The sequence below is a fragment of the Rhinolophus hipposideros genome (genome assembly GCF_964194185.1).
Source record: "Rhinolophus hipposideros genome assembly, chromosome: 15".
Classification (NCBI taxonomy): domain Eukaryota; kingdom Metazoa; phylum Chordata; class Mammalia; order Chiroptera; family Rhinolophidae; genus Rhinolophus; species Rhinolophus hipposideros.
Window position 1 is genome coordinate 7,773,188 of NC_138061.1, and position 26,794 is coordinate 7,799,981.

The 26,794-nt window shown below is 40.4% G+C and overlaps 1 protein-coding gene across 3 annotated transcripts in view; it reads right to left on the reverse strand.

The window, feature by feature from the left end:
• PLEKHA1 (pleckstrin homology domain containing A1) overlaps positions 1–24,374 on the reverse strand; it is a 59,004-nt gene extending 34,630 nt beyond the window's left edge. For 2 of the 3 annotated variants that reach the window (XM_081074484.1, XM_081074485.1), the window contains exons 1-4: positions 24,212–24,348; positions 10,929–11,089; positions 5,494–5,550; positions 2,053–2,098 (exon numbers count right to left, since the gene is read on the reverse strand). In XM_081074484.1, the coding sequence (XP_080930610.1) occupies positions 2,053–2,098; positions 5,494–5,550; positions 10,929–11,069 (244 nt within the window). In that variant the 5' untranslated portion in view covers positions 11,070–11,089; positions 24,212–24,348. Of the gene's footprint in view, positions 1–2,052; positions 2,099–5,493; positions 5,551–10,928; positions 11,090–24,211 lie in introns of all 3 variants that reach the window. The other variant, XM_081074486.1, reaches the window with a different exon arrangement.
• Between the last annotated feature and the right edge of the window lie 2,420 nt (positions 24,375–26,794).

Here is a 26,794-nt window from a genome sequence, read left to right on the forward strand (position 1 = left end):
CTTTGGTTCCAACTAAAATCACCCATATACAACCGCGATGACTAAGTATCTAACCTATTACTATATATTCCTATTCCTTCAAAACGTAAGTTTGAGATTTTACGTTAAAAAGACTTTGTCAAGAGTGTGTGTATCATTACAAATTATAAAATACAAAGTTCTGTTACTTGACTTGCCCGCAGCAGCCTTTCATTCACAAGGCTCTGAGGTATTTTCCGATTTTATAACCAAAATTATACATTTGTGATAAGTATATAGCTTCTTTTGTTGTTTAGTTTCTTAGCGGTGATAAAAGCAATACAGAGGGTTCTCTGAATACTCTTTCACATCCTGACCATACTCCACTTTCATTGCCGCCATCAGATGCTCTCCCTAACGTACTTGCCTACAGAACAAACCTACCCTTCTCACGCAAAAGAGAACAAAGAACTTTAACATCAACTCTACCCCAAGAAGTATCTTGACTTTAACGTAAAATAGTCCCTTTTGATGTCCTAACTTCTGTCCCTTCCATCATTAATGTCCACTAATATGCTCTAGGAGAGTGAATCAATTCTCCCAGCTTCAACTGTCACCCACGATTTTAAGATTGCAAATTTTTCCCTTCTTCTTCATCTTCAAGCTCCATCCAGTCCTCAATTACTGTCATCAGAACATTCTACTTGGCTGTTTCCCACCATGTCAAACTCCTTACCAAACATTTTACCCTACCTAACCCGTTCTTCATTCCTCATTTCTTTACTTGAAGCAAACCTACCTGACACCTCTCTCTTCCCTCAACTCCCACACATCCAGTCACCAAGTCCCTGCACTTTTCCTTCGAATGTTTTTCATCCTTCCTCTTCCTCTTTCTCCTAACTCAGGCCCTAACGTAAGGGTAGTAGTTTGAAAACCACTTAACTAATCTACCTGCATCAAAATTCTCTTAACCTCAAATATATGGTGATGGAAGGAGAACTGACTCTGGGTGGTGAACACACAATGGGATTTATAGACGATGTAATACAGAATTGTACACCTGAAATCTATGTAAATTTACTAACAATTGTCACCCCAATAAATTTAATAAAATAAAAATAAAAAATTCTCTTAACCATACAAACAGAAGCCTACCTTCCCCTTATGTCTACTTTCTAGATGCTAATTTCTCACCTCTTGTTTTAAAAAAGAAAAAAAAAATCACCTGTCCACATATTACACCCCGACTTTAGCCTGCCTGTCTCCTGTCTAGTCTCTCACCAGCCCTCCAGCTACATTCTGCGCTCAGTTCCCCACATACACCGCGCTGTCTCCTCTGCGTTCCTGGCCATAGGTCCTCCCACCGTTCCTCCCCAATGGTTAGGGATGATCAGGGTTAGCTGGCCCCTAACTCCAGGGCTTCTTCATTCAGTGTGACTCTGACTACCAAGATCCCCAATAAGGATTTGAAGTGTTTCCTTTGTGCTTTTCAAATAGACGGACCACTCCTTTATCTAGTGACTATAATCAATAAACTAATTACCTGGTATTGTATCTGTCAGTGAGACAACCAGCCTGTGAGGGTCTGAAGGGCCGCAGCTGCGTCTTATTATTCTCATAGCCCCAGCGCCAAGCACAGTGAACATATATTAGATATTCATCAAATGTCTGATGCACAAGCTAACCAGATATCCTCAATTACCCCAAACTGTAAACTTTCCATTACCCACAACCTACCCACAACCCGAAAACCAAGTCCTTCCCATTAGTTATATATTTACTATAGAATAAAACAAGGTAGAAAGTACAAAATCACCTGAACTCTCGCTGAAGGTGCTGACATTAAGACCTAGGCAATGACACATGTGGGTCGAGGGAGGAGGCTGTGACCGGGACGGGACACAGGACAGGCGTCAGGCGAGGGAGCACTTTGATTTCTTCCCTTAGATGGTGGTTTCAAGGGACTTTGCCTTAGCATAATTCATTAGCCATTAGGTTTTAGTTGTGTAGTTTTCAGTGACTATTTTCCTTCACACTATGGTATAATTATATTAGTCCAACTTAAAATATAACATACAAAATATGGCTACTTACCAAAACAGAACTCAGCTTTTGGCCTTAGCTTAGTTGCATCGCTAACCTAACAAGAAAGAGAGAGATAAGTCACTCACTTCTTCATATGCTGCTATAACCAGCCTTAAATACAGTGTAAACTTCTATGTGGATAACTTCCCAATAGTCATACACATTTGGCACACACATCTAAAATTAAATTCGAAAGGCAACTGAAAAACAAATGCAAATTAAATCTAGGATATGGGTCTCAACTGTAAGATGTTTATAACAAGTGGTATTTCCATGTTCTCTTTGAACAAACTTGTTTTTTCTTCAAAGGAAATGTGAAATTGAAAGTAAACAATTAAAGTTTATGTCACACACATAAATATTTTTAGTTTAACATAATGTTCAAAATACCCTCAATGAATACTCTACAGAAACTATGAATTCTTCCCAAATTGTATATTTGTAAATTTGCTGTGAACTATAAGAAAAAATAATGGTGGGCAAGGGGAAGATCGTATACTTAAAAGTCCAAAAATCCAGAAGGCATTAATCTGCAATGAGAAAATTAAAATGGTACTGGATCCCCTCTTGTATATTAGAATACCCAGGGAGAAGGGGGTCACTTTGCTAAATGAAGCACAGGGTTCCTTTTACAAGGTGAAGCAACGAGCGGCACTGGGAGCTGCTATCCCTTTAAGTAAAGTAGCTCTCGTAGAGCCTATTCACTGCCCACTGCCACGCTGCTGCCCAGGGTCAGAACCCACGCTTGTAGCATCTGTTTTGTGTCTTCAAAAGCAACCTTACGTCTGGGGTTTCTGACTGATCCCAACCATGAATTCACAGCTCTGAGTCACACTGAAATCTGTTCCAGGAATAAATTCTGGGGGGAAAAAGTGGCATGTCTAAATTAGAGCACAAACTGTACAATTCAAACTTCCGTAAGCTGAGGGACAGAGATGAAAGTTAACAGAACTACAGAGGTTGTATTTTAAAGGGGAAAGCAACGGAGAAAGGAAAAGCAGCTGGCCAATCAGCCTGCTTGCTTAGTTAATAGTTTATTTTTCAAAAGGGCTCCCATTTTTAAAAAGACCAGGCAACAAGTAACTGAAAAGATACAAGCTGATGGGCAATTTCCCCCCCGAATGCTTATTCCAATCAAATAGTCCTTTCCACATCACTCATTGAGAGCCAAAAATGCTAGCAGTGTATTTACACCACAGTACACATATCCTGCAGGCAACCAGGCAAACTGAGGATCTAGAACTTACTTTACAATGGAATTTTATGCTTGCTAATAATGGTCTCTATAGAAGTTAAACTGCAAGATACCCTGAAGCATTTAGTACATGTTTTAATTTACAGGAGCACTTGAGGTAAACTTAAACATCTGTCTTATAAATTTCCGTAATATGGCCTTAATATAATGTTTCCCTTTAAATATGTAATCTTTATTGTGCAAGGGCTAGTTTGATTTTTGTTTTCGTTTTTGTCAATGAGAATGAATGCATCTCTCTTTTAGTTTAACATAATGTTCAAAATACCCTCAATGTTATACTGATAAAGTATTTATAAAAGTATCTTTTAAAAAGAGGCAACACTTGCAAATTGGTCCTCTGTTGAAGACCTTTGCTAACAAATTCTAATATATGCAACATAGTATGCATACATGTATTATTTAATCATATTGTGTTGCTATTTTTCACATCTCATATCTTAAGTCAACAAATGTGTAAAACACAAAACACTCAGCTATAAGCTCTCCTCAGTATCTCTATCTCAGTTCCCAAAACATGAATAAAAGAAAATAAGGATAAAAACTAAATCTAGGGCTGGCCTAGTGGCTCAGGAGGTTGGAGCTCCGCGCTCCTAACTCCAAAGGCTGCCAGTTCGATTCCAACATGGGCCAGTGGGCTCTCAACCACAAGGTTGCCGGTTCAACTCCTCGAGTCCCGCAAGGGATGGTGGGCAGTGCCCCCTGCAACTAAGACCGAACACGGCATCTTGAGCTGAACTGCCACTGGGCTCCCAGATGGCTCAGTTGGTTGGAGTGCATCCTCTCAACCACAAGGTTGCCAGTTAGATTCCTCGACTCCCGCAAGGGATGGTGGGCTGTGCCCCCTGCAACTAGCAACGGCAACTGGACCTGGAGCTGAGCTGCGCCCTCCACAACTAAGACTGAAAGGACAACAACTTAAAGCTGAACGGCACCCTTCACAACTAAGATTGAAAGGACAACAACTTGACTTGGAAAAAAAAAAAAGTCCTGGAAGTACACACTGTTCCCCAATAAAGTCCTGTTCCCCTTCCCCAATAAATAATCTTTAAAAAAAAAAAAAAAGAAAACTAAATCTAAATTTTACCAAATCGAACTTTTTAAAAAGAACAGGTATTCCAAAAATGCCAGAAAAATCACCAAAGAAAACAGAAATTAGTAGAGACAAAGTAAAATGAAGGGAAAAATCATTCTTTCATCATGAAGATGGTTCATATTTTCCTCAAAATAAAACATAAAGAAACAAAAAGTCAAAGGTAATGAAATTAAAAACAAGAAACAATTTAAATAAATAATGCAGACTTAGAGAACTCTCCTGAGTTCCCAAAGATAGAACCTAATTGTTAACTGATTTCTCCCCTTCTGATGTTCAGATACCGAATCATAAAAGTTAATGTTAACTCTTGCAATGAGCCACATCCTGTAAGTTAATTCCAGATTCTTCCAAATTTTATCAAACAGCATCCTAAACACAGTCATCAGGTACTATGTTCAGAATGATATGAACCTGAACATTGTCATTAAATGACACAGAAAGGAAATCACTCCTTTTATTCACACTCCCATTCTAAGGGAGTTTTGTTTTGGTTTTTTTTTTTAACAGTGCAGAGGTCTTTTATTTTTTCACACTTATCATGCCATGAATTCATAGGGAATGGGTTCCAGCAGCTCAGGCTCCTTTCCATTGGTTCTCACAGAGTGTGCTTCTCTGGGTGGAGGAGGCTGGTGCTTCAGTTGAACCCAGGTACCTTTCTCTTTGGCTTCCTTCTTTTCCTGATCCTTTTCCTTCACACGTTTCTGGAAGCTATCTCAGCTCCTGGAGTGCTTAATACGCTCAATACGTACATCAATCCTCTTGGTAAGAATCTTGCCCTTGTTTGTTTACAACAATGCCAACCGCATGCTGAGTAACACTGCAGACTCTTCCAGCTTTGCGACGGGAACATTAGTAGGGGCTTTCCTTTTTGAACGGTGCCCATTCCCTTTATATCTACAATATCACCTTTCTTGTAGACTCACATGTATGTGGCCAAAGCAACAACTCCACGTTTTCTAAAAGGCCTAAAGAACACACAGCAGAGGCCTCTCCTGTTTCCCTTTGTGTTGGTCATTTTGATGAATTACTGGAAGACGGTGGTCCCACCCAGTCTAAAGTATATTAATTCAAACATAAATGTAATTCAATACAGAAAGACTACCTTTGAAATGTAGGTAAGTTTAATGGCTCCAACACGTGATGATCCAGAAGGCAGGTTCTGGAAACAAATGATTAATACATAATTAATACCACCATGATGAATTTATTTTATAATATAATGTAAACATTAAAAAGTTAATAAATTAGATTTTTTTAATATCACGTTTTACAAATCAACTTTTTCAGCTCAAGTATTTACTAGGTCTGAAATCAAGTTTACAGTGTGGATAACAAAATTGAACTCTATTTTGTTCCACCTTAATACATTCATAACTAAAAGGCCATTTTTATCATTATAGCTAAACTTATTTTCTGTCCCATGAGCTTAAATAGCCATAAACAAGATCAGATTTTGGTCCCGAAAGCAATGAGAAAAAACATTTAGAGACATAAAAGAAATACAGTTGTAAGAAATTTCAAGACTATACATATTAACCAGTGTTCTGTTAAAAAAAATTAATCAAGTATTTGGATTTTCCCTATTTAAATATATTTAGATTTATTACACCATACTTATATTGATACCATTTTTCAAAAAAATCGTTAAATGATACTCTTTAAACCATACTAGGGAATATATATATTGACACTTGCATACAAAACATTTTTATTCTTTCCTTCACAGGTTTGGAATGTGGTTTTTGTCTTAAAAGAGCTAAGGAGAAAGTATTAAGAAGAGGGAGAATCATTTCTGGCTAAGACTATCGGGAATGACTGGGTGGAAGAATGAAGAGAACAGCCTTAAAGGAAAAATCTGAAACACAAAGAGCGGAAGAGAGACTACTCCAGGCAGAGAAAACAGACAAGCTACAACAAGCAGACGAGGAAGCCCAGAAGCTCTGTACGGGAACAGAAAAGAGGCTGTGCTCGACTGTAACACAGGGTCATACAGGGTTATAGGAGAAAATGGTGGTGTGGGAACTTGAACTAAGAACCTAATTATAGAGGAACCTAATTAAAAAAAGCAAAGTAGCAATGAACTAATACTGTTAAGAATTTGAAACCATTAAAGAAGGCTTGTGAGCAGCTCTGTATTCAAAATCGTGCTTTATTAATGTAACATGTAATATAATAAATTAGATGGATTATAGAGGGGGAAGATGGAAGTAGGGAAAGCAGATAAAAGAATCTGGAAAAAATAATAAAAATATAAAGGAAAAAATGATAGAATATTTCACAAGTAAAATTAAAACAATCTTGATTTTGAAAGTTTCCCCTGCTATAGATTAAGCAAGATTTTAACTGAGTTTACAATAATGTTAATATAAAAAAATATATTTGGGCTTCCTTTCATGAATGACTAGGAAGTACCTTTGTCAGACCTCTATTAGCTTACTGGAAACAGTTAATTATATAGAAGCCTAAGCATTTCAAAAACTTAAGATTCCCAAACATGAGTCTGTTTGTTGACGGGACAGGTCTTTTCAAAACTTTCACTCCTATGTGAAGTAAAACTGCATTATGTGCTGCTCTGAACTATATATGATGTATAAGCTTCCAAATATAAACCATACACATACATAAATATGGATATAAAATTATAATTTTTTAATATGCAATTTTAAATGGTTGTGTTTTTATATAAAATGTTTTCCATTTAAAGAGGTTTTTATTTTTTGGTTTGTTTTTTAATTTTGGATAAGGAAATGAAATGTTAAGATGTCTCGAAGACCTCCTAACTACTACGAAAGTGACTTTTTTTCGAACACAGCCACCCTTCCATTCAAAATTGTTATTTTTCTTTTAAGTCCTCCATAAGCCCATCATTTTAACTAGATGAATACAGCTCTAAGCCTTTGTGTCAGGAAGAGAAATGAGAAGCTATGTCATGGCTGCATGACATAAAGGGTCATAGATTAAACAGTGGCACAGTACAGAGAAATATAAGTAGCTGGGAAATAAAGGATATTCAAAATGCCGACTTCCTATGGACCAGTACGATTGCTGCCAAGTTCAACTAGAAAATAGTAGGTTTTAAAATGTGTTACTTGACAATGAACAAGAAATAATAAACTAATATGACATTTAAGATAAAAAAGGAAATAAGCAATTTGTTCTTACGAGTTCCTGTACTCTTTTTGCCAAGACTTTCTCAATTTTTTCAAATACACTTCCTAATACAGTTACTCAATTATTTAATTCTCCACCATTACCCACGCCCTCAACAAAACAAAAAAAGTCCCAAATTGATCCCTAGTAATACACTAGAATGGATTTTTAAACCAATGATTACTGGTAAAGAAAACAAAACAGAGAAGAACGGCTCCATAAAAAAAAGGTGAACCAAACTAATTTTCTTTCATAATCAGGATTATTATGATCAGTATAACATGTTACAGCATGGTAACATAAGCAACCAGATTGCATCATGTAAAATTGCCATTTTTTAGTACATGAAAGTGGTGGTACATTGGCAATTTCACGTGGTTCAATTTAGTATCTTCCTCTTACTTAAGTTTTCATGAAAGAGATATAAGTCTTGATCAAAACATTTAAAAAAGACACAAAGTTGGTATTGATGGCTAATACAATGGTTGGCGGAATCGAGATTGTAAAAGATTCTCACCAGTTGGAATGAAGAGATAAAATTATTAAGAACAACTGAATAAAAAGACAGATTTCAAATTCTGCACTACATACAGAAAAACCAATGTGCTAATCACATCATAGAAATCTGGCTTCAAAAGAGTCTGTGTGGGGGCAGGCACGGTGGATCAGGCAGTTGGAGCTCCAGTTGGAGCTCCGTGTTCCTAACCACCGAAGGCTGCCGGTTCCATTCCCACATGGGCCAGGCCAAAGGGCTCAGTTGGTTGCAGTGCGTCCTCTCAACCCCAAGGTTGCCAGTTCGACTTCCCACAAGTGATGGTGGGCTGCACCCCCTGCAATTAACGGAGGCAACTGGACCTGGAGCTGAGCTGCGCCCTCCACAACTAAGACTGAAAGGACAACAACTTGACTTGGAAAAGTCCCAAAGTACACTTCCCCAATAAAGTCCTGCTTCCCTTCCCCAATAAAATCTTTAAAAAAAAAAAAAAAAGTCTGTGTGAAAAAGACACAGCTGAGTGCTTAAGGTGCACACTCCCGGCTACAGCTAAAGTGAACTATTCTCGGGACGTTTGACTTCTTTACCCATGCTGTTCTTTTTGAGCACTGGAAGGAATGCCCACTCCTCCACCTCTTGGCCAGAACCATACCCATACTGCTAATAGGTCAGTTTCAAATGGTACCACCTCCATGAAGACGTTAACTCGCTCTGCTAGCTATAATCACACCCTCCCTCTGAATTCCAGGTTTATGTTTCCTTCTATGTAATAAACATTTTCTATTCTGTAGTTATCGACTTTTAGCATTTCCCCGAAAATGAGACCTAGCCGGACCATCAGCTCTAATGCATCTTTTAAAACAAAAAATTAATCTGAGACCCGGTCTTGTTTTAATATAAGACCAGATATAATGTAATATAATGTAATACTGGATCTTATATTAATCTTTGCTCCAACAGACACATCAGAGCTGATAGTCCGGCTAGGTCTTATTTTCAGGGAAACATGGTAGCTCTGTTTAAGTGGGAAGTACTGATATAGGCAGGAATTCTGGGAAGGAGAATCTATTATACATGAAGACAGAAAAACAAGGAGTTTTAAATAAAATTCAGGATAAACCCTATGTAAGTCAACCACATCTTGTGAAGAGACAAACAACGGAGAGAAGACTAGCAGAACTGTGCAGTGGCTTGCACTGGAGAGAAGAACCAGAAACTGAAATTTAGTATATAGTAATTAAAGGCCATCAAGGGGGACTAGGTTACTTTCCACCTTGGGAAAAGGCGTTTGGGAGGGGACTGTGCCACAGATAGAGATGAGGTCATAAAAAAGAGGAATGTGATTTATGTTTAAAAAAAAAAAAAGTAGAAAATAAACTTTTGATTTCTGCTGACCTGTTGCTTCTCCCACTGACTCTGGTCAAGTAAGTGAAGGTAATCATGTAGGAGCACAGCAAGGTTACTAACACCCAAGAAAGTTGGTTATACCCAGAGGTAAGGGAATAAAACAGAGTGTCAGTAAACTCTTAAGAATAAGGATAGAGAAAAGACAATTCCTGGCAAAAAAAAAAGTCTCATACAAAGTTAGCACTCAGATAATATACACTGAATTAAAACACAAATTATCCTCTAAAAGTTGAAAGACTGCATGTAGATAAAGGTCTAAACTTACTTTATAGAATCAGAGAGCAAAAGGAGAATTAATGGGTAGAAGATAAAGGAACTAGGCATGGCTCACAGGACAAATAATAATTAAAGGTGTGTCAAGTATAATATATACTTTTTAGTAATGTGTTGTTCAAACAAGGCCTAAGGTGAAGATCAGGGAGAAATAGGTTTTTGCATTTAAGGAGGTTGAATTAATACCAAGGTCCCTTATAACTTGAATTCTATATAATCAAATATAAATGCACTTGCATGTATGTCTCTCTAACCTAAAATCAGTACAGGGTGGTAAAGAATACTAGCCCTTGGCGGGGGACCTAGTCCCTGCTGTGAAACAGAAGGGAACCTCCTACCAGTCACTTCCCCTGCTCTTGCTCTCACCTTTAGGCTCCTCAGGGCATGAGGAGCCCCGGAGCTGCATCTCAGTCTGAATAGAGTTTCACAGGTAAAGAAAACTTAAAACTGCTCAACAGATGACCTCTACTGCAAGGTCTCTAAGACCTTAAAATTAGGATTCTAGGGGCTGCGGGTGAGCTCAGTTGGTTAGAGCTAGGTGCTCTTAGCAACAAGGTGGCCGGTTCGATCCCCACATGGGCCACTGTGAGCTGGGCCCTCCACAACTAGATTGAAACAACTACTTCACTTGGAGCTGATGGGTCCTAGAAAAACACACTTAAATAAATAAAAATTAAAACAAAAATACCTTTAAAGAAAAATTAGGATTCCAATTTTTAATTTGTGGCATTTACACCCAATGATTTACAAGGCAACAACAAAATCAAAGTGGATTTCAACTCATGAATAACATTACAATGGCTGACACTCAAGTTTGACACTACAAGATGGAAGGCCTACATACATGCATGAAGAGTGTCAACAGTTTCAGTAGTTTATTTACCAAAAGACAGTAGTCTATATCCTAGAGACAGCACCTTAAATCTAAATGATTTTAAAACTTTCTATCAGAGATAGTGTTTCTCTCCCAAGGGAGGAAAAACATAACATGCTGCATAAATTTTTATCAAATAAACTTAGTTTCATCTTCTGAAATGCAAATAAGACAGTAGGAATTGGGGGTGCAGGGCAGGGAGAGTGTAGCCAGTAGAAATAAATCTAAATATATACTGTTTAGAAAGACCAATCTAACATCAGTACAGCATGTCAAATACTTTAATAATTAAAATTATTGTATGCTTTTAAAGAAAGGTAACCCTTTGGACTTCACAAACCTGTGGATTATCCATGTACCATACAAAACTATCTTCTCTGGTATCCAGTATGAAGTACCTTCGAAGAAATTTCCCACTATTTTCATTTTCTTCAATGTCTAGAAAACCACAAATGCGATTCTGACGATCCACATAAGGCATTTCTAAGCTTGAACATTACACTGTAAAACAAAAACATTAACAGCAAGTATTTCTCAATGGACCTTCAAGCATAAAATGTGCTACGATATGATTTGTTCAACAAGGAGCCTATTTTCCAGCATTAGGTGGGGGCCGATTAATGTGTATACAAGTATTCGCAAAGCATGGGCAAAAATTGCTTTTGAAATTAAGCTTATTATGAGTGGTTACTAAGTGCAACTGTTCACATTGATGAGGACAAAGGAGAGCTATTCACCTCAGTTAAATAATTTACTTACCTTTTTCCCTAAACAAGCCCAAGTGAGCCAAAAAATAGCTACCCAGACTTTAATTTCCTCACTTGTAAATCAAGATAAATGAACTTTCAGACTGTTTTAGATTTTTAAATTCACAAAACAGTAGCTAACATTTATTGGCCACTTACTTACTATATGCTAGGCTCTGTGTGAGTCTTTTCCATTCACTTTCTCAGTTAATCCTCAAAATGACCCCATGAGTAGGCATCATCTCCCCCATTTCAGATAAGAAGCTTAACACTGAGAAGGGGAAGTGATTTTCCAAGATTAGAGAACTAGTAGGTAATGAATCAAAACATGAAACAGATTCTTAGACTCTCAAACTTGTATCTTAATCTCTACAGCATCCTGTCTCTCTAAACCCTTTGAATTGTTAAAACCAAAATGAATCAAAATAAAGTTAGCTAACATCATGAAGAGATAAGCAAGTATTATGTGCCTCCAGATGAAAGACACAAACATTACCAATGAAGTGAACATACTGTAACAAAAAAAAGTTTTTATCTGAATCTGATCAAGTCTCTAGATCTATGTCCAACCATCAATTAAGAGTAAATAAAGAACACAGAGGAAGTCAATAAGCAAAACTGAGGGACTCAATAAGCAAAAGCCAAATTGTGGGAAACAACAGGACAAACAGCCCAGTTTCGTCAGCAAATAAATAACTACAGAGAAAAATGAGAGACAGAGAGAGAGAGAGAGAGAGGTTATAGATTAAAAAGACTTCAGAGTCATATCATATGCTGATTCTGAAGTACTGAAATTTTTATTGTAGTGATTAAAGTTCAAAACCATGGTGGGTAAAAAGCAGTGTTTATAGTCATTTTTCTCTAGAAACTAGATATGTGATTCCTTCCTGATGTTATACAAATGTGCAGACCTTTTCTATTCTGGTACTTCTTTAGGCAGCACCAACATCTTTTGGCAGGTTGAATTTATTTATGGAACTAGTTCTCATTTAAAGGCTCAAGAAAAGTTTAACTCACAATGAAAATTCAATTTAGTATGCAACCTGACATACTGCATGTCTAAATCACCATTCTGTGTGCAGCCAGAGAAATGGTGAAACATATCAAAAAGTTTTAAATAAAACTATCCATTAAGTTTGCATGTATGTGTTATTAAAAATCTGGCATTCAGAGATAGTTTCTTTAACAAACTTACCCAAAGTTTTTAAAAATTTCTAAAATGTAATCAAAATTTGAAAATTAATATATTATACTAACATATACTACAGGTAAAAACTATCAACTTGCGTGGTACTGCCTTGAGGTAGAGATAGATCAAAAAAATAGAACTGAGGAGCCGGCCCGGTGGCTCAGGCAGTTGGAGCTCCAGGCTCCTAACTCCGAAGGCTGCCGGTTCGATTCCCACATGGGCCAGTGGGCTCTCAACCACAAGGTTGTCAGTTCAACTCCTTGAATCCCGCAAGGGATGGTGGGCAGCGCTCCCTGCAACTAAGATTGAAGCACCTTGAGCTGAGCTGCCTCCTGGATGGCTTATGGTTGGAGCACGTCCTCTCAACCACAAAGTTGCCGGTTCAACTCCCACAAGGGATGGTGGGCTGCGCCCGCTGCAACTAGCAACGGCAACTGGACCTGGAGCTGAGCTGCGCCCTCCACAACTAAGACTGAAAGGACAACAACCTGACTTGGAAAAAAGTCCTGGAAGTACACACTGTTCCCCAATAAAGTCCTGTTCCCCTTCTCCAATAAAAATCTTTCAAAAAAAAAATAGAATTGAGAACCCAAAGATAAACCCATACACCTATGGCCAACTGATTTTCAATAAGGAGCCATGATGCAATGGGAAAACTGCCTCTTCAACAAATGGTGCTGGGACAACTGTATATCCACATGCTAAAGAACAAAACTGGACCGCTACCTCACACCATATACAAAAATTAACAATCTAAATGTAAAAGCTAAAACTTTATGAAAATATAGGAGTTAATCTTCAGAACCTTGGATTTGGTGATAAATTCTTAAATATGACAGCAAAAGCACAAACAACAAAAGAAAAAATATGATAAACTCATCTTCATAAAAATTAAAACCTTTTTTGCACCAAAGGACTTAAGAAAATGAAACAACCAAAAAAAAAGAACATTGATTTTTAAAAAAAGGAAAATGAAACAACCTACAGAATGGGAGGGAATACTGCAAATTATGTATCTGATAAGGATCTAGTATCCAAATACATAACTAACTCTCACAACTGAACAATAACCTCAAAACCCAGTTTCAAAATGGGCAAAGGACTTGAAAAGACATTTCTCCCAAAGAAGATAATACAAATGATCAACCAAAACACAAAAAATTGCTCAGTATTATTTGTCATTAAAGAAATATAATTCAAAACCAGAATGAGATACCACTTCACACCCACCAGGATGGATATAATTAAAAGAGAGGAAAATAACCAGTTTTGGGAACCACGTGGAGAAATTGGTACCCTCCTACATCGCTAGCGGGAATGTAAAATGGTACAAAAACTATGTAAAACAGTTTGGTAATTCTTCAAAAGTAAACAGAATTACCATACAACATTTCTACTCCTACGTATTTATCCAAAAGTACTGAAAACAGACACTCAAACACGTATACCTGAACGTTCATGGCAGCACTATTCACAATAGCTAAAAAATTAAAACAACCCATATGTCCAACAGAATGAACAAAATGTGGTATATATCCATACGATGAAATATTATCCAGACATAGAAAGGAATAAAGTACTGCTACAAGCCAACCAATCAAAATTCCAGCAGTATGTTTTATAAAAATGGACAAGGCGATTCTAATGTGTATACACACACACACACACACACACACATATGTAAATGCAAATGACCTAAAAAGCCAAATCTAGTTCCCAAAGAACAGACTTACACTATTTGATTTCAAGATTTACAATAAAGCTGCAGAAATAAAGACCGTGGAAGATTGGTGAAAATATAAGATATAATAAATCAGTGTAACAGAACAGCATCCAGAAACAGACCTATACATACATATACTGTCAACTGATTTTCAACAAAGATGCCAAGACAATTCCATAAGGGAATGATGGTCTCTCAACAAATGGCACTGGAACAATTAGCTATCCATGTGGAATATAATTAACTCGAAATGGATCAGAGACATAATGGAAAAGCCAGAGTAATAAAGAAAGCTTCTACAAAATATATAGGACAAAGTCTTTATGACCTTGGGGAGTAAACAAAGATTTCTTAGATAATACACAGAGCCTGAACCACATAATGGTTAATATTAAATTTTGATTTAATCAAAATTTAGAACAGTTCTTTGAAAACAACCATTAAGAAATCAAAAAACAAGCCACAGAATGAGAAAACACTCAGTATACATCCATCTATCAAATAACTGATATCCAAGAACAGGCAAAGAATTATTAAGGAAAGTTTAACAATAAGATGAACCAAATAGGAAAACAGGCAACAAATATGAACAGACAAGCCAACAAAGAAGATATATAAATAGTAAATAAGCACATATAAAGATGGTCATCATTAGTCAGAAAGGTATCACAAATAAAAACCAGGAGGTACCACTATATACGCAGTAGAATGGCAAAAAAAAAAACCCACAAAAAAAAAACCTGACAATAGCAAAAGCTGACAAGAATGTGGAACAAACGAACAGTCTCCCATACACTGCTAGTGGGAATGCAAAATGGTACAGAAACATGGGAAGACAGTTTGGTAGATTCTTACAAAGTTAAACATATCCTTACAATATGAACCAGCAATCCTACTCCTAGGTATTTCTCCAAGTGAACTGAAAGCTTACGCTCACACAAAAACCTGTATGGAAAAGTTTATAACAACATTATTCATAACTGGCAACAGCAGGAACAACCCAAATGTCCTTCCACTGGTAAATGAATAAACTGTGGTACATCCAATATGATGAAATACTACCCAGCAATATAAAGGAACAGCTATTGGTACATACCACATGGGTAAATTTCAAATTTATTTTGCTAAATGAAAGTAGCTGGACCAAAAAAGGCTATAGGGACAGAGAACAGGTCAGTGGATAGAGGAGGGGCTGACTTTAAAGGGTAATTTTTGGAGTAATGTACCTGTTCTGTATCTTCAAGGTGGTGGGATACACGACTATGCATTTATCAAAACTCATATGTCCATACACCAAAGACGGTGCACTGCATACAAATGGAAAAAAAATAAAAACTCCTGATAAAACTACTGATAAAAACTACTCTGATACAACAGATCAGAGGTGCTAGGGCTTGGAACCGGCAGCAGGACTGAGTGAGAAGGAACACGAGGCAACGTGTGGTGATGCTAACTATTGTATATCGTGATTGCGGTGGAGTGTACACAATTATATGCGTACGTCAAAACATGTAGAACTGTACATGAGAACGGGTAAAATTTACCATATGCAAATTACACCTCAACAATCCTGACTTCTAAAAAAGGATGCCATGCACACCACCAGAAGAGCTAAAATTAAATGGAATGACAACACCAAATGTTATCAAAGACGTGGTGCATCCAGAATGTACATATTGCTGATGGGAATGTAAAATGGTACAACCACTATGGAAAAAGTTCTGATAACAAAAGCAAACATACACCTTCTCTATGACTTAGCCCTTCCATTCCTAGGTATTTACTCAAGAGAAATGAAAACATACATGCATGCAAAGACTAATTCATAAATATTTACAGCAGCTTTATTCATAATAGCCCCAAACTAAAACAACCCAAATGTCCATCACCAGGTAAATAAAATGTGGTGTGTCTACACAATGTATTAACACTCTACACTATAAAGGGACTACTGCTACATGAAACAATACAGTCAAAACTCATCAAGTTGTACTCTTTGGGCAGATAGTGTATTTTATGTTAACAAATTCCAAAAAGTTAATTGAAAAATCCAGTAGCAATAAAAAACTTAGGTATCTACTGATACAGAGATAAAATAAAATGTCATCTGAATAATTTTGAAGGAGGGAATGGATGAAGGAGGCATGGCCTGGGTTGACAGCTGTTGGGGTTAAATGATAAGTACTGTAGTTACATGATTCTGTCTACTCTTGTGGATGTTCACAATTCTTCATAATAGAAAAGTTCAAAAAATGAATAAACCTTTACCACACAGAGATACCATTTCTCACCTATCAAACTGCCATAAATTCAAAAGCTTAACACGCTACAATGGTGAGACTGTTAAGAAATTAGGGACTCTTACATTGCTAGTGAGAAAGCAAAACGGTACAACCCTAGAGACATGGATTTGGCACTGTTTAACAAAATCACATAATTCTTTTATCCCTATGAACTAGCAATCCTACTTGGTATTGTAATTTTGAAACTATGTATATGATAGTATTTTTTGTGCATTTAGGATAATGTAAACATTCATGCTATGATTGTATTTGAAATAAAAGTAATAAAGCAATTATTTGTTATTAGGAACCATTTCATCTCCCAGACCTCTGAATGGTGGAGTGTCCCAGGGGGTGGTCCACAGACCTCTTTTCTATATATATACTCCCAGTCTTAGTAAGCTCACTCATTCTCACAGGTCTAAATACCAATGACTTCCAAAATTGCTATCTCTATCCCTGGACACTCTGAACTCCCGACTCATGTACAGAAGGTACAAGGGGAAAAAAAGTATACACATTTTAAGAAAGTTAAAACTGTATTAAAATTGTAATACTCAATATATATCAGTAACAAACGATGAATACAAGTTACATTTGACATCTGCAATTACAAGAGGTGCTAAAAGTGGTTACCATGAGTGTCCCGACACTTCTAATTATGACAAACGACTGCTTGAGCAACGTTGACCAAAGTGACACCTTTCTTAAAATGTGTTTACATTTTTTTGGCACCCTCTGTATACAACCGCCTGCTCTACAGATCCACTCACTTCCCTAACAGCCATCTCGTACTTAACAAAGCTCCAGGTGGTCCTCCCCATCTCAGTAAATAGCCACTCCCTTCTCCAGCTGTTCAGGAGCCACACTTGACTAAGTCTTCTCTTTCTCTCATTCCATGTCCAAACCTTCAGCAAATCCTGTTGGCTCCATCTTCAAAATACATCCCGAATCCCACCACTCACACTGCTGCCACTGTGGTGCGAGCCGCCATCGCCTCTCAGCTGGATTACTGCGATGGTTTCCTTGCTTCTGCCCTGGCCTCCTTCACGCTCGGCTCAGCAGTCAGAGATTCCCATTAAAACATATATTCAAGTGGTTATTCAATAAACACTTATACATATTACTACCTGCCACGCATTATTCTAAATATTTAAATGTCAGTTATTTAACCCTTGTAACAACAATTTTACAGATGAGAAAACAAAGGCACAGACGATTTTAAAAATAACTTGTCCAAGGTTAGATGGTTAGGAAGTGGCAGAGCCAGGATTCAAGTCGGGACGCCCTAGAGCCCATGCTCTCCAATACGATGTCACATTACTCTTCAGAAAACTTCAACTTCGGCTCTTTATTAGAATAATCTGCAAGTTTTTGAAAATCCTGAGGCCTCGGCTAGAACCCCCAGACTGACGAAATCAGCAAGTCTGGAGATGGGATCTAGGCATCAGTACATTTTCAAGCCCCCCAGATAATCCCAGTGGTCAGCCAGAGTTAAGGACCACTGCTCTGGTGCAACGCATCTCACTCCAAGTAAAAACCAAAGCCCTCACACAGCCATACAGGCCTCACCGACCCACCCCTCACCCTGCCCCAATCCCCCATCACTCACTCCTCTGCCCACTGGACTCTTCCTGCATCACACAAGCTCCCCACTTACCGCCTTTTAACTTGAATGTCCTTTCTCAGTGAAGCCTTCCCTTGACACTATCTACAACTGCAAATGCTCCAAACTGTCCTGCTACTTCCCACCTACCCGCCTCTGCTTCTCCTTCTTAGCATTTATTGCTAACAAATGATGTCATTTACTTATTTACCTCTTTCTCGTCTGTTTCCCCACACTGGAATGTATGTTCCATGAGAGCAGGGACTTTTTTATCTGTTTAATATTGTTTCTCCACTGCTGAAAACAGTGGCTGGCACATGGAAGACACTCAATAATTATTTGCTGAATGAAGCATTAAGAAACCCATAATTACTGCATCAATACGAATGTTTAATTTTTCCAAATAAAAAGTTGCTTTTTCCTCATCAGACAAGAAATCATTTAGCAGATTTAACTGACTGGTCTGTTTAGAAGATGGAAGGAAAAAGGTTCAAACACTGTATTTCTGTTTGGATTTATATTTTTAGTAAAGCTAATATGAGGCTAAAATAGATACAATTATATTAGTAAAACCTCACCAAAATTTATCCTTCAATATTACTTACGCTCTAAGGTGTAATTAGATAATACAATCAGTAATAAGTTAACAAACTCAGAGTTAATACTTCCATCAGTCAGGAACCAGGAAGTAAGCCATAAAACAAACACAAAACAAAAATCAGAAAGAAGAAAAATTAAATTCTGCAGTGAGACAACCTTAGGCCCAGGACTTCACCATTACTTGTGAACTAGATGTTGGGTGGGACTAACCCTGTTGTCCCCAAATTGCTGACAAACAGAAAGTGAGGATATCGAGACATCAAGGATCAAACATCTGTTGAGTCCAGTACTAACACCCCCGCCCCCCACACACACAACCCCTCAGGGCTCTGGCACCCTCACCAATGCGTTACCATCATTCCACGCTATACAAGCAGTTGACATAAGAGAGAGAAAAAAGTTAGAAAGAAGTCTTTCAAGTCTTCAGGGAGAGCACAGGGAAAGAAAGGGGGTTTCACCCAAAAACCGTGGCAGGAGGCACCCAAGAGTCATTCACCAAGAGAAGTACCTACAAGAAGGAGACATTGGGGGGCAGACGGGTGGCTCGGTTGGTTAGAGCGCGAGCTCTGGGCAACAGTGCTGCCAGTTCAATTCCCACATGGGCCAGAGAGCTGCGCCCTCCGCAACTAGAATGAAGTCAATGAGCTGCCACTGAGCTCCGGGGGTGGCCAGATGGCTCAGTCGGTTGGAGTGCAGGCTCTCAACCACAAGGTTGCCGGTTCGATTCCAGCAAGGGGAAGTGGGCTGCGCCCCCTGCAAGTAACATCGGTGACTGGACGTGAAGCTGAGCTGCGCCCTCCACAACTAAGATTGAAAGGACAACTTGACTTGAATGGAGCTGATGAGTCCCGGGAAAAACACACTACTGTTCCCCAACAAAAAGTACTGGAAATACACACTGTTCTCCAATAAAGTCCTGTTCCCCTTCCCCAATAAAATCTTAAAAAAAAAAAAAAAAAAAAGAGACATTGGGGAGATGGGAAGACATTGGCATCTCATTCTCCAGTTCAAAGTCTGCTTATTTAGTAGACTAAGTGACTGACCCTATCCCTTTTGGAGAAAGGAGAAAAAGAGAATTGATGAGAAATGGCAGGGAAGAGAAAGGGGGGGAAGACTTAAGCAGCCTGCATGCCACCATTTGGCATCAAAAGGAAGTGTGTTTCCAGTGGGTTAAGTGGACATTGCAGAAGGTGGCTAGACTTGAGCTATCTTGCTAGCATCAAAAACTGTGGCTGCAGACAGAAGATCCCCAACCCACCTCATGCTTACACGCTCAGGAACCAGGGGATGGACTGACAGGAAAGGAACAAGGAGATGAGAGTGTAGGTTGGAAACGGTTGACCTACAGCAAATTTCATATTCAGAAACTCTGTGTAGGGGGGAGTCGCCATGAAAAATACCACCAAAAATTCCAGTTTGGGTGCCTGTCAATGGATATCGGTGCCTCACCGCTCTTAATCAAAAGAGGGCTTTAATATTAGGTTGGTGCGAAAGTAATTGTGGTTTTTGCACTTGTTTTCTTTCAACCTTTTAAACCGCAATTACTTTCACACCAACCTAATAGTACCAGGTAAGAAATACTTGTCCTTTTTCTTCTGACTAGTCCCTGTCCAAGTAGATCCCAGAAGGGCAAAGAGAAAGCGGTATCCTGGGGGTATGCCACAATCCCTCCTCACTCCAAGTGCTTCAAGCATAAGGGGACTGACAATGGGATAAGGGAAGAGAGAAGCTTTCAACTGAATAGGAGACTGAAGGTTTAAACTGAAATAGATTAGACTGCAGCTTTTAATAGCTGTAAATGTATAAAAGCCATCATTTGCCCAAGAGGTCACAGGAGAAAGGAGAAAGAGGAATATCCTACAAATCACAGTTGAAAGCAGTGAATATTGAAAAAACAACACTGTTTTGTGTTCGTTCTCACCAAGTTCCGACTGTTCACTAACCTGATGACATACTGAACAGCAGTAGTGCCCTCAGTAATGAGAGGGAACACCTGACATGGAAATTCCCAGGGGGGACGTACTGTACTGGGTAAGATGCTACATTAGAAGTCCTCTGAGACTGCTTCCAATTCTAAGTGCCTGTGATTGTCCTTTCTTCAAGAAGAGGGTAAACTGAATACAGAATCCAGAGTTCAATGGTTAAACTCATAAAAAGCGAGGCTGCGTAAAGGGATAAAATCACAACTTTTGGAGAATAAAACTATCAGATTGACAAATCTGATAAGGATTCTATGTAGGAAAAAATACTTCAGACTTAAAAATGTTTAAATATTTAAGACTCTCAGACTTATTTAAATGTTTAAAAACATCCTACATGACCGATTTTCTTTTATATTCAACAGAAATTTCAGTGCAAAAAGTTTATGATATAAAATCCCCAAAACACACCATATGATTTCACTGATATGTGGTATATAAAACCGAAAACAACTAAAGAACAAGACAAACAAATGAAGAAACAAAAACTCATAGACACAGACAATAGTTTAGTGGTTACCAGAGGGTAAGGGGGAGGGGGTGGTAGATGAGGGTAAAGGGGGATCCAATATACGGTGATGGAAGAACTGACTCTGGATGGTGAACACACAATGTGATATATATAATGTATTACAGAATTGTACACCTGAAATCTATGTAACTTTACTAACAATTGTCACCCCAATAATCTTTAAATAAATAAAATAGGGGGGGAAATCCCCAAAATACTATCTTCCTGAATCAAAGCAATTCAACTAATCAAAAGGCTTACCAAAATAAACAGCAAACATGTTTGCTGAAATATCTTTTAGGAATCATAAGCTCACATTCTTTATTACACAGGAGCTACTAGGAAAAAATATCACTTAAGAGTTCAAATGGTTTAACATTACTCATTAAGCATAACAGAGTCCTATTGCTATAACAACTACCAGCAGGAATTTTGATTTTTAAAAAGAAATACCCCATTTTTTATGTTTCTAAAAATAATTACAAATTATAGAGAAGCATCTAAAACTACCAAAAGTTTCTGCCTTAAGAACTTGTTTCAGACACTACATCAGTAAATTTCCAAATGCTGTGTACTTACAAATGGTCAAAAGAATTAAAACCAAATTTTAATATTTATCTCCTACTGATGCCATTTTATTGTATCATTGCAGATCTGAAGTGAGAGGAAGGTAATTCTCTTGAAATGTAATATCAAGTTTTCGTATTACCAAAAGTAAAATGTGCAAGCGCGTGAAAAGGTAGTATTTGTATATTACGTCAGCTCACAGCTGAGGTCGTTACTGCTACAGTACTTGAAATTTTCTATCTAACAAAACCAGAGTATAACTATTTTCACATCTGAATAATTACTACATTTTATTCATAAAATTATTTATCTTCCCCATTCTTAAATGAGTTATTTACACCACTATTTGATATCAAGCAATATTTCAATAGCAAAGTGACTTAATTATGCTACTAAATTATTTCATAGATTTCATTCTGGGTTAGGAAATACCATAGAGTCAAAATAACTATGGTTTTTACAGTATGACTGTAAGAACGTACAGGCTTAAGTTAAAGTCTTTTTTTTTTCAGTGCATTAAATGTTTTTACAGAAAAAGTCTCTATGAAATTATAAAATGTTTCCATCTTTCCCAAGTATTTTCCTAGGAGTTTTCGATATATCCTATCCTACACGTTAACAATGCGTGAGTATTGCCCAGTGACTTTTTAAACAAAATAATCCAATGCTATTCTTAATGTCTTTAAACATTTCTAAAAAGGTCCTTCCGGCTTATGAACTCATGGCAATTTCCTTAACAATTGTATACTTATCCTGTTTTACTGTCTCTCCCAGTCTATGACAAACTCAAATTTACACACCACCTCTCTTTCCTATTTTTGCTACATTGCTAAAATTGGAAAATGAAAAGATACAAACCTGCTACCTCCCCCCCAAGCAACAATAAAACCAACAAAGTGCCATCGGAAGCAGTTTCAACGCCTGTGTTCTCAACCTCGAAAAGTTCTCCACTGCGGACCACAAAGGGCAAGTTCCCAGTCATCTTTCTTGACGCAGGTGCACTCTTCAAGAGCAATCTCTGAATGGATACACTGTACGGTTTATAGCACCATAAAATAAACTAACTATTAACCCGCCTTCTGCTAAGCTTCCATAGACGTGTTTAACTATGACAACATTCTAAAATGTCATTTCTCTCGGGAAGAGTGGGCCGAGATAAGGAGTACTGAACGACCTCCATGTAGGGAAACACATTTTGCCACGAGTGTGCTAACGTGTAAGTCTGAGCGTGCCAAGAGGCATTTCAGTGGGAACAAATCGCGCTGTTTGTGAAAGAACAGTCCCAGTTCTTCAGATGGCGAAGCAAAGCACAGTCTCACGAAACGACGTCAGGGTTCCTCGGCATCACACCGAGCGTCGGCAGGCTTCGCCGAAAGGCGTGTCAACGGCATCCGCCGCGCGGGGGGACACCCGGCAGAGCGCCCGGGGTCGTGAGATGAGACGACGCGTTAGGCCTCGCGCTGCGCCGTTTGCTCCACTCATGAAACACACAGGAAACGCGGTTCTCTAGTGAGAAAACTAATTCACAGAGGGCAATGGCTTCGTTACAGCACGGAAAATCGCATGCAGACAGACAGCGGCCCACTGGGAGGTAAGGCGACGACAGGGCTCGAGGACGTGAAGGTGAAACCGAATTTCTTCCCTAACCCTCGTCGCGGACACGCGGCGCCGGCGCCCCCCGCGGTGCCGGCCCGGGGACAGCGGACGCCCCGCCGAGCGCCACCGCGGGCGGCGAACGCCGAGGACGCGAGCCCGCGCTGCTGGTGACAGCACTGTCCCTCCGCCGTCCGTCCGGGAGTCGATACAGAGCACAGGGCCAAGCCCCCGCCGCTCGGGACGGCCCCGAGCCCCAACCCCCGGTGCCGGTCGCCCCCGCCCCTCCCCGGGTGACCTTGGACAAGTCCCTTTCAACGCCCGCACCGCCACCTGCACCACGGAGCGGCCACGGCGAGACACGGACACCCAGGGTCCCACGACCCGGGGCGGCGCCGACTTCCGACGCGGGCAGCCCCACGGCGAAGGAGCACAACGCGCTGGGACGCGATGCCCGCGGCAGTGCAGCCCCGTGGGCACGGCCCCGGAGGCCGCCGCTCCGACAGGCGTCGCCCGCCGGGGAGCCCCGAGCAGCTGGCGGCGCGGGGCCCGGGAGCAGCGGCCCCCGAGCTTCTGGGCACAGCCCCCGGCGAGCCCGGCGCCGCCGCCACAGCCGCCGGCCTCCCGCCCTGCTCGGCCGGACGCGGGGCTGAGGTCAGCAAAACAATACGGCCGCCGCGGGAAGAGCACGCCGCTCCCTCCCGCCGCCCCGAGCCCGCGCGCGCAGGTGGGCCGACCCCGCGGCCTCGCCCAGGTGCGGACACGTGGGGCCAGGCACCGCGGGGCCGGCAGCAGGGACCACGCGCCGCCCGCCGCCCCGCACTCACCAGCGCCCGCGGCCCCCGGCGGACGCGCGGCCGCCTCCCAGCTCGCCTCGGCCGGCCCCGCGCGCCGAAGCCCGGCCCCGCCCACTCCGCCCGGCGCGGCCGCGCTCCTCACGCCGAACTTCACCGCGGCGCTCAGCCCGGAACACCCGCACCGCCTCGGCCGCGAATCCCACAGGCGCCCAGCTGCCGGAGCGGTGCCCAGGACGGCCCGCCCGCGCACTGCGCACGCGTACCCGCGCCGCCTCTGCCCCCAGACGGCGGCCGACATTCCGGAGCGGGCACTCCCCGCGGACGAGACTACAAGTCCCGGCAGGCGCCGCGCGGATCCCGGCGGCGTGGCGGGCTGGGGATAGGGTGTCTTCCTGGTTCCAGGGGAGGCGGGCTGGAGCGCGTCGGGAGAGCTGTGCGAGGAGCTTGGGGCTCCTGCGCTGCAGAGCATTCTGGGATTCGTAGTTTTCGAGGACCACAGGGCTGGCTCGGGGGTGGAACTGTGATGTCATCGCTGCGAGCTCCGAGGCACGGGGATCTTTAAAAATAGGCTTCGTCTGTTTGCAGCTAATCTGTTTGCAAGCTGTCCCATAATCGGTCCAGAAAGCATAAATTCACAGGCTGCTATGTGAACTGGAGAAAAACGATTTACAGCTCTACGCGCCAATTCTTCACTCCTAACCATCTCTCCCTCCCTAAAGCTGTAGCTCCACCTCCTACTTAAAAGGACAGGAGGCGAAGAGAAACTAAAAGGATTGGTTGAAATTCTTGCAGGAAGGATGGAGCATAAACATGTAGTCTCATAAATATCTATTCGTAAATACTTAACATTTATCTGTTGAGCACCTACTTTGTGCCAAGTCCCGTGATAGGCGCTAGGCATACATCTGAGAACAAGATACCCGTCCCGCTTTCCTGGAGTCGGCAATCTGGAAAGGGAGCTGGTCCATAAGCAAGATAACTACAGATTTTAATGCGGTGGAGAAACTGAGCAAGTTAAAGAGATAGCGAGGGAGAAGGGGTTCTTTATAGAGGGTGGTCAGGGAAGCCTCTCTGAGGAAGTGATGTTTGAACTGAAACCTGAAAATGAGAATTATTCAGACATGCGAAGATCTGGGAAAGAATTATATGCCACACCTTTCAGAATGCATGGCACACATTAGGCTCTCAATAAATATGTGTTCCATTTCGGTCCTCCTTCCTTTCCTTCCCCGGCACAGCCTTAGATCACATCCTTCCCAGATCACATCCTTCCCCCTTCAAAATCTGTATCAACACCTTTCAGAACATCCTTCCTATGTGAAGATGTACAGGAGACAAATCAACGTCCAGCGGTAGGACAAGCTAGGAAAATGTCCAGCTGCTAGGACAGAAAACAGGTAAATGCTAATGAGCCTGGTGACATGGTGGGAACCCTAACTACTTAACCTTTCTTTATTTGTGAACTGGGTTAAAACTCTGGGCCCTCGACCTGGCCTCCTGACTCCATTCTGTTTATGAGGCAGAAAATCGATTTGGAGTTTGTCTCTCTCAGGATCCTAAAGGCAGCTTAGACATTATCTCATCTGAATCAGAGGTTAAGTGAAAGACAACCTTAGACTTATCTTTGGTGATTTAGTGTGTGACCTTAGGCATCGTGTGACCTCAACTGCTCACCTTACAGAATGTTCTCAGAGTCCCTTAAGTTGATGGAGGTGAAAACACTTGCAAACTTCTTGGAATGCCCTCATCCTGGCTCTTTCAGACTTCTCATCTTCAACCATTTCCCAGATGATTGCTCTGTTATCTTTTTTAAACACTTAACTGTGTGGCCTTGCTGACACCTGTTTTCTAGAGGCCTCATGTCTCCACCTGTACAATAGTTGAAAGTGTTTGGCTTCATCACAGTTTATGAACTGGCCAGAGCACTGTTTCCTCTAATCCACAATGTGTTGCTGTTTTTTGTTTTTTTAATTTCTCTTTTAACTGAATATGTGGTTAACATTTAATAGTAGGGAGCATTCACATAAAAATCCAGATGTCATCTGCCTGGTCCCTCTAAACATTTGAGCTTGCCTTTCCCCGCTAGAAGGTCTGGAAGGGATCTCCAGCTCCGGAATCCTGGAAGATTCTAGATGGGATACTTGGGACATACTTAAATTGAAAACAAAACAAAAAATGTCCCTTGTTTCTCTGACATTCAAATTCAAATTTAGTGTCCTGTATTTGATCTGAGAAGTCTACCCCAGAGATCAGACCACAGAGGCAGAGAGCCTCTGACTCCCTCAGGGCAGAACCCAGAGGGACTCTTTCCCTTCATTGTTATTACCATTTGACGTTATTGACTTAGTGGTTTTAAATGATTCCTTTGCTTTTTTTGCCTAACAAGCCCCAAAGGCTGTTTAATATGACAGCCACTTTACAATGAGGGAAGCCAGAGGTGTGACTCCAGTGGCCCAAAGACACACAGCAAGGTAATCCAAAGGTTACTTGGAGGTTGCAGTATAACCAGAACCTGTTAACACATTTCTGTGAGGAAGACTCAGGAGCAGCCAGTAAATGCAGTGACAAAAAATATATATTCTTTCTGCGTTTCCTCCAGCCTTTTTTTTTTTT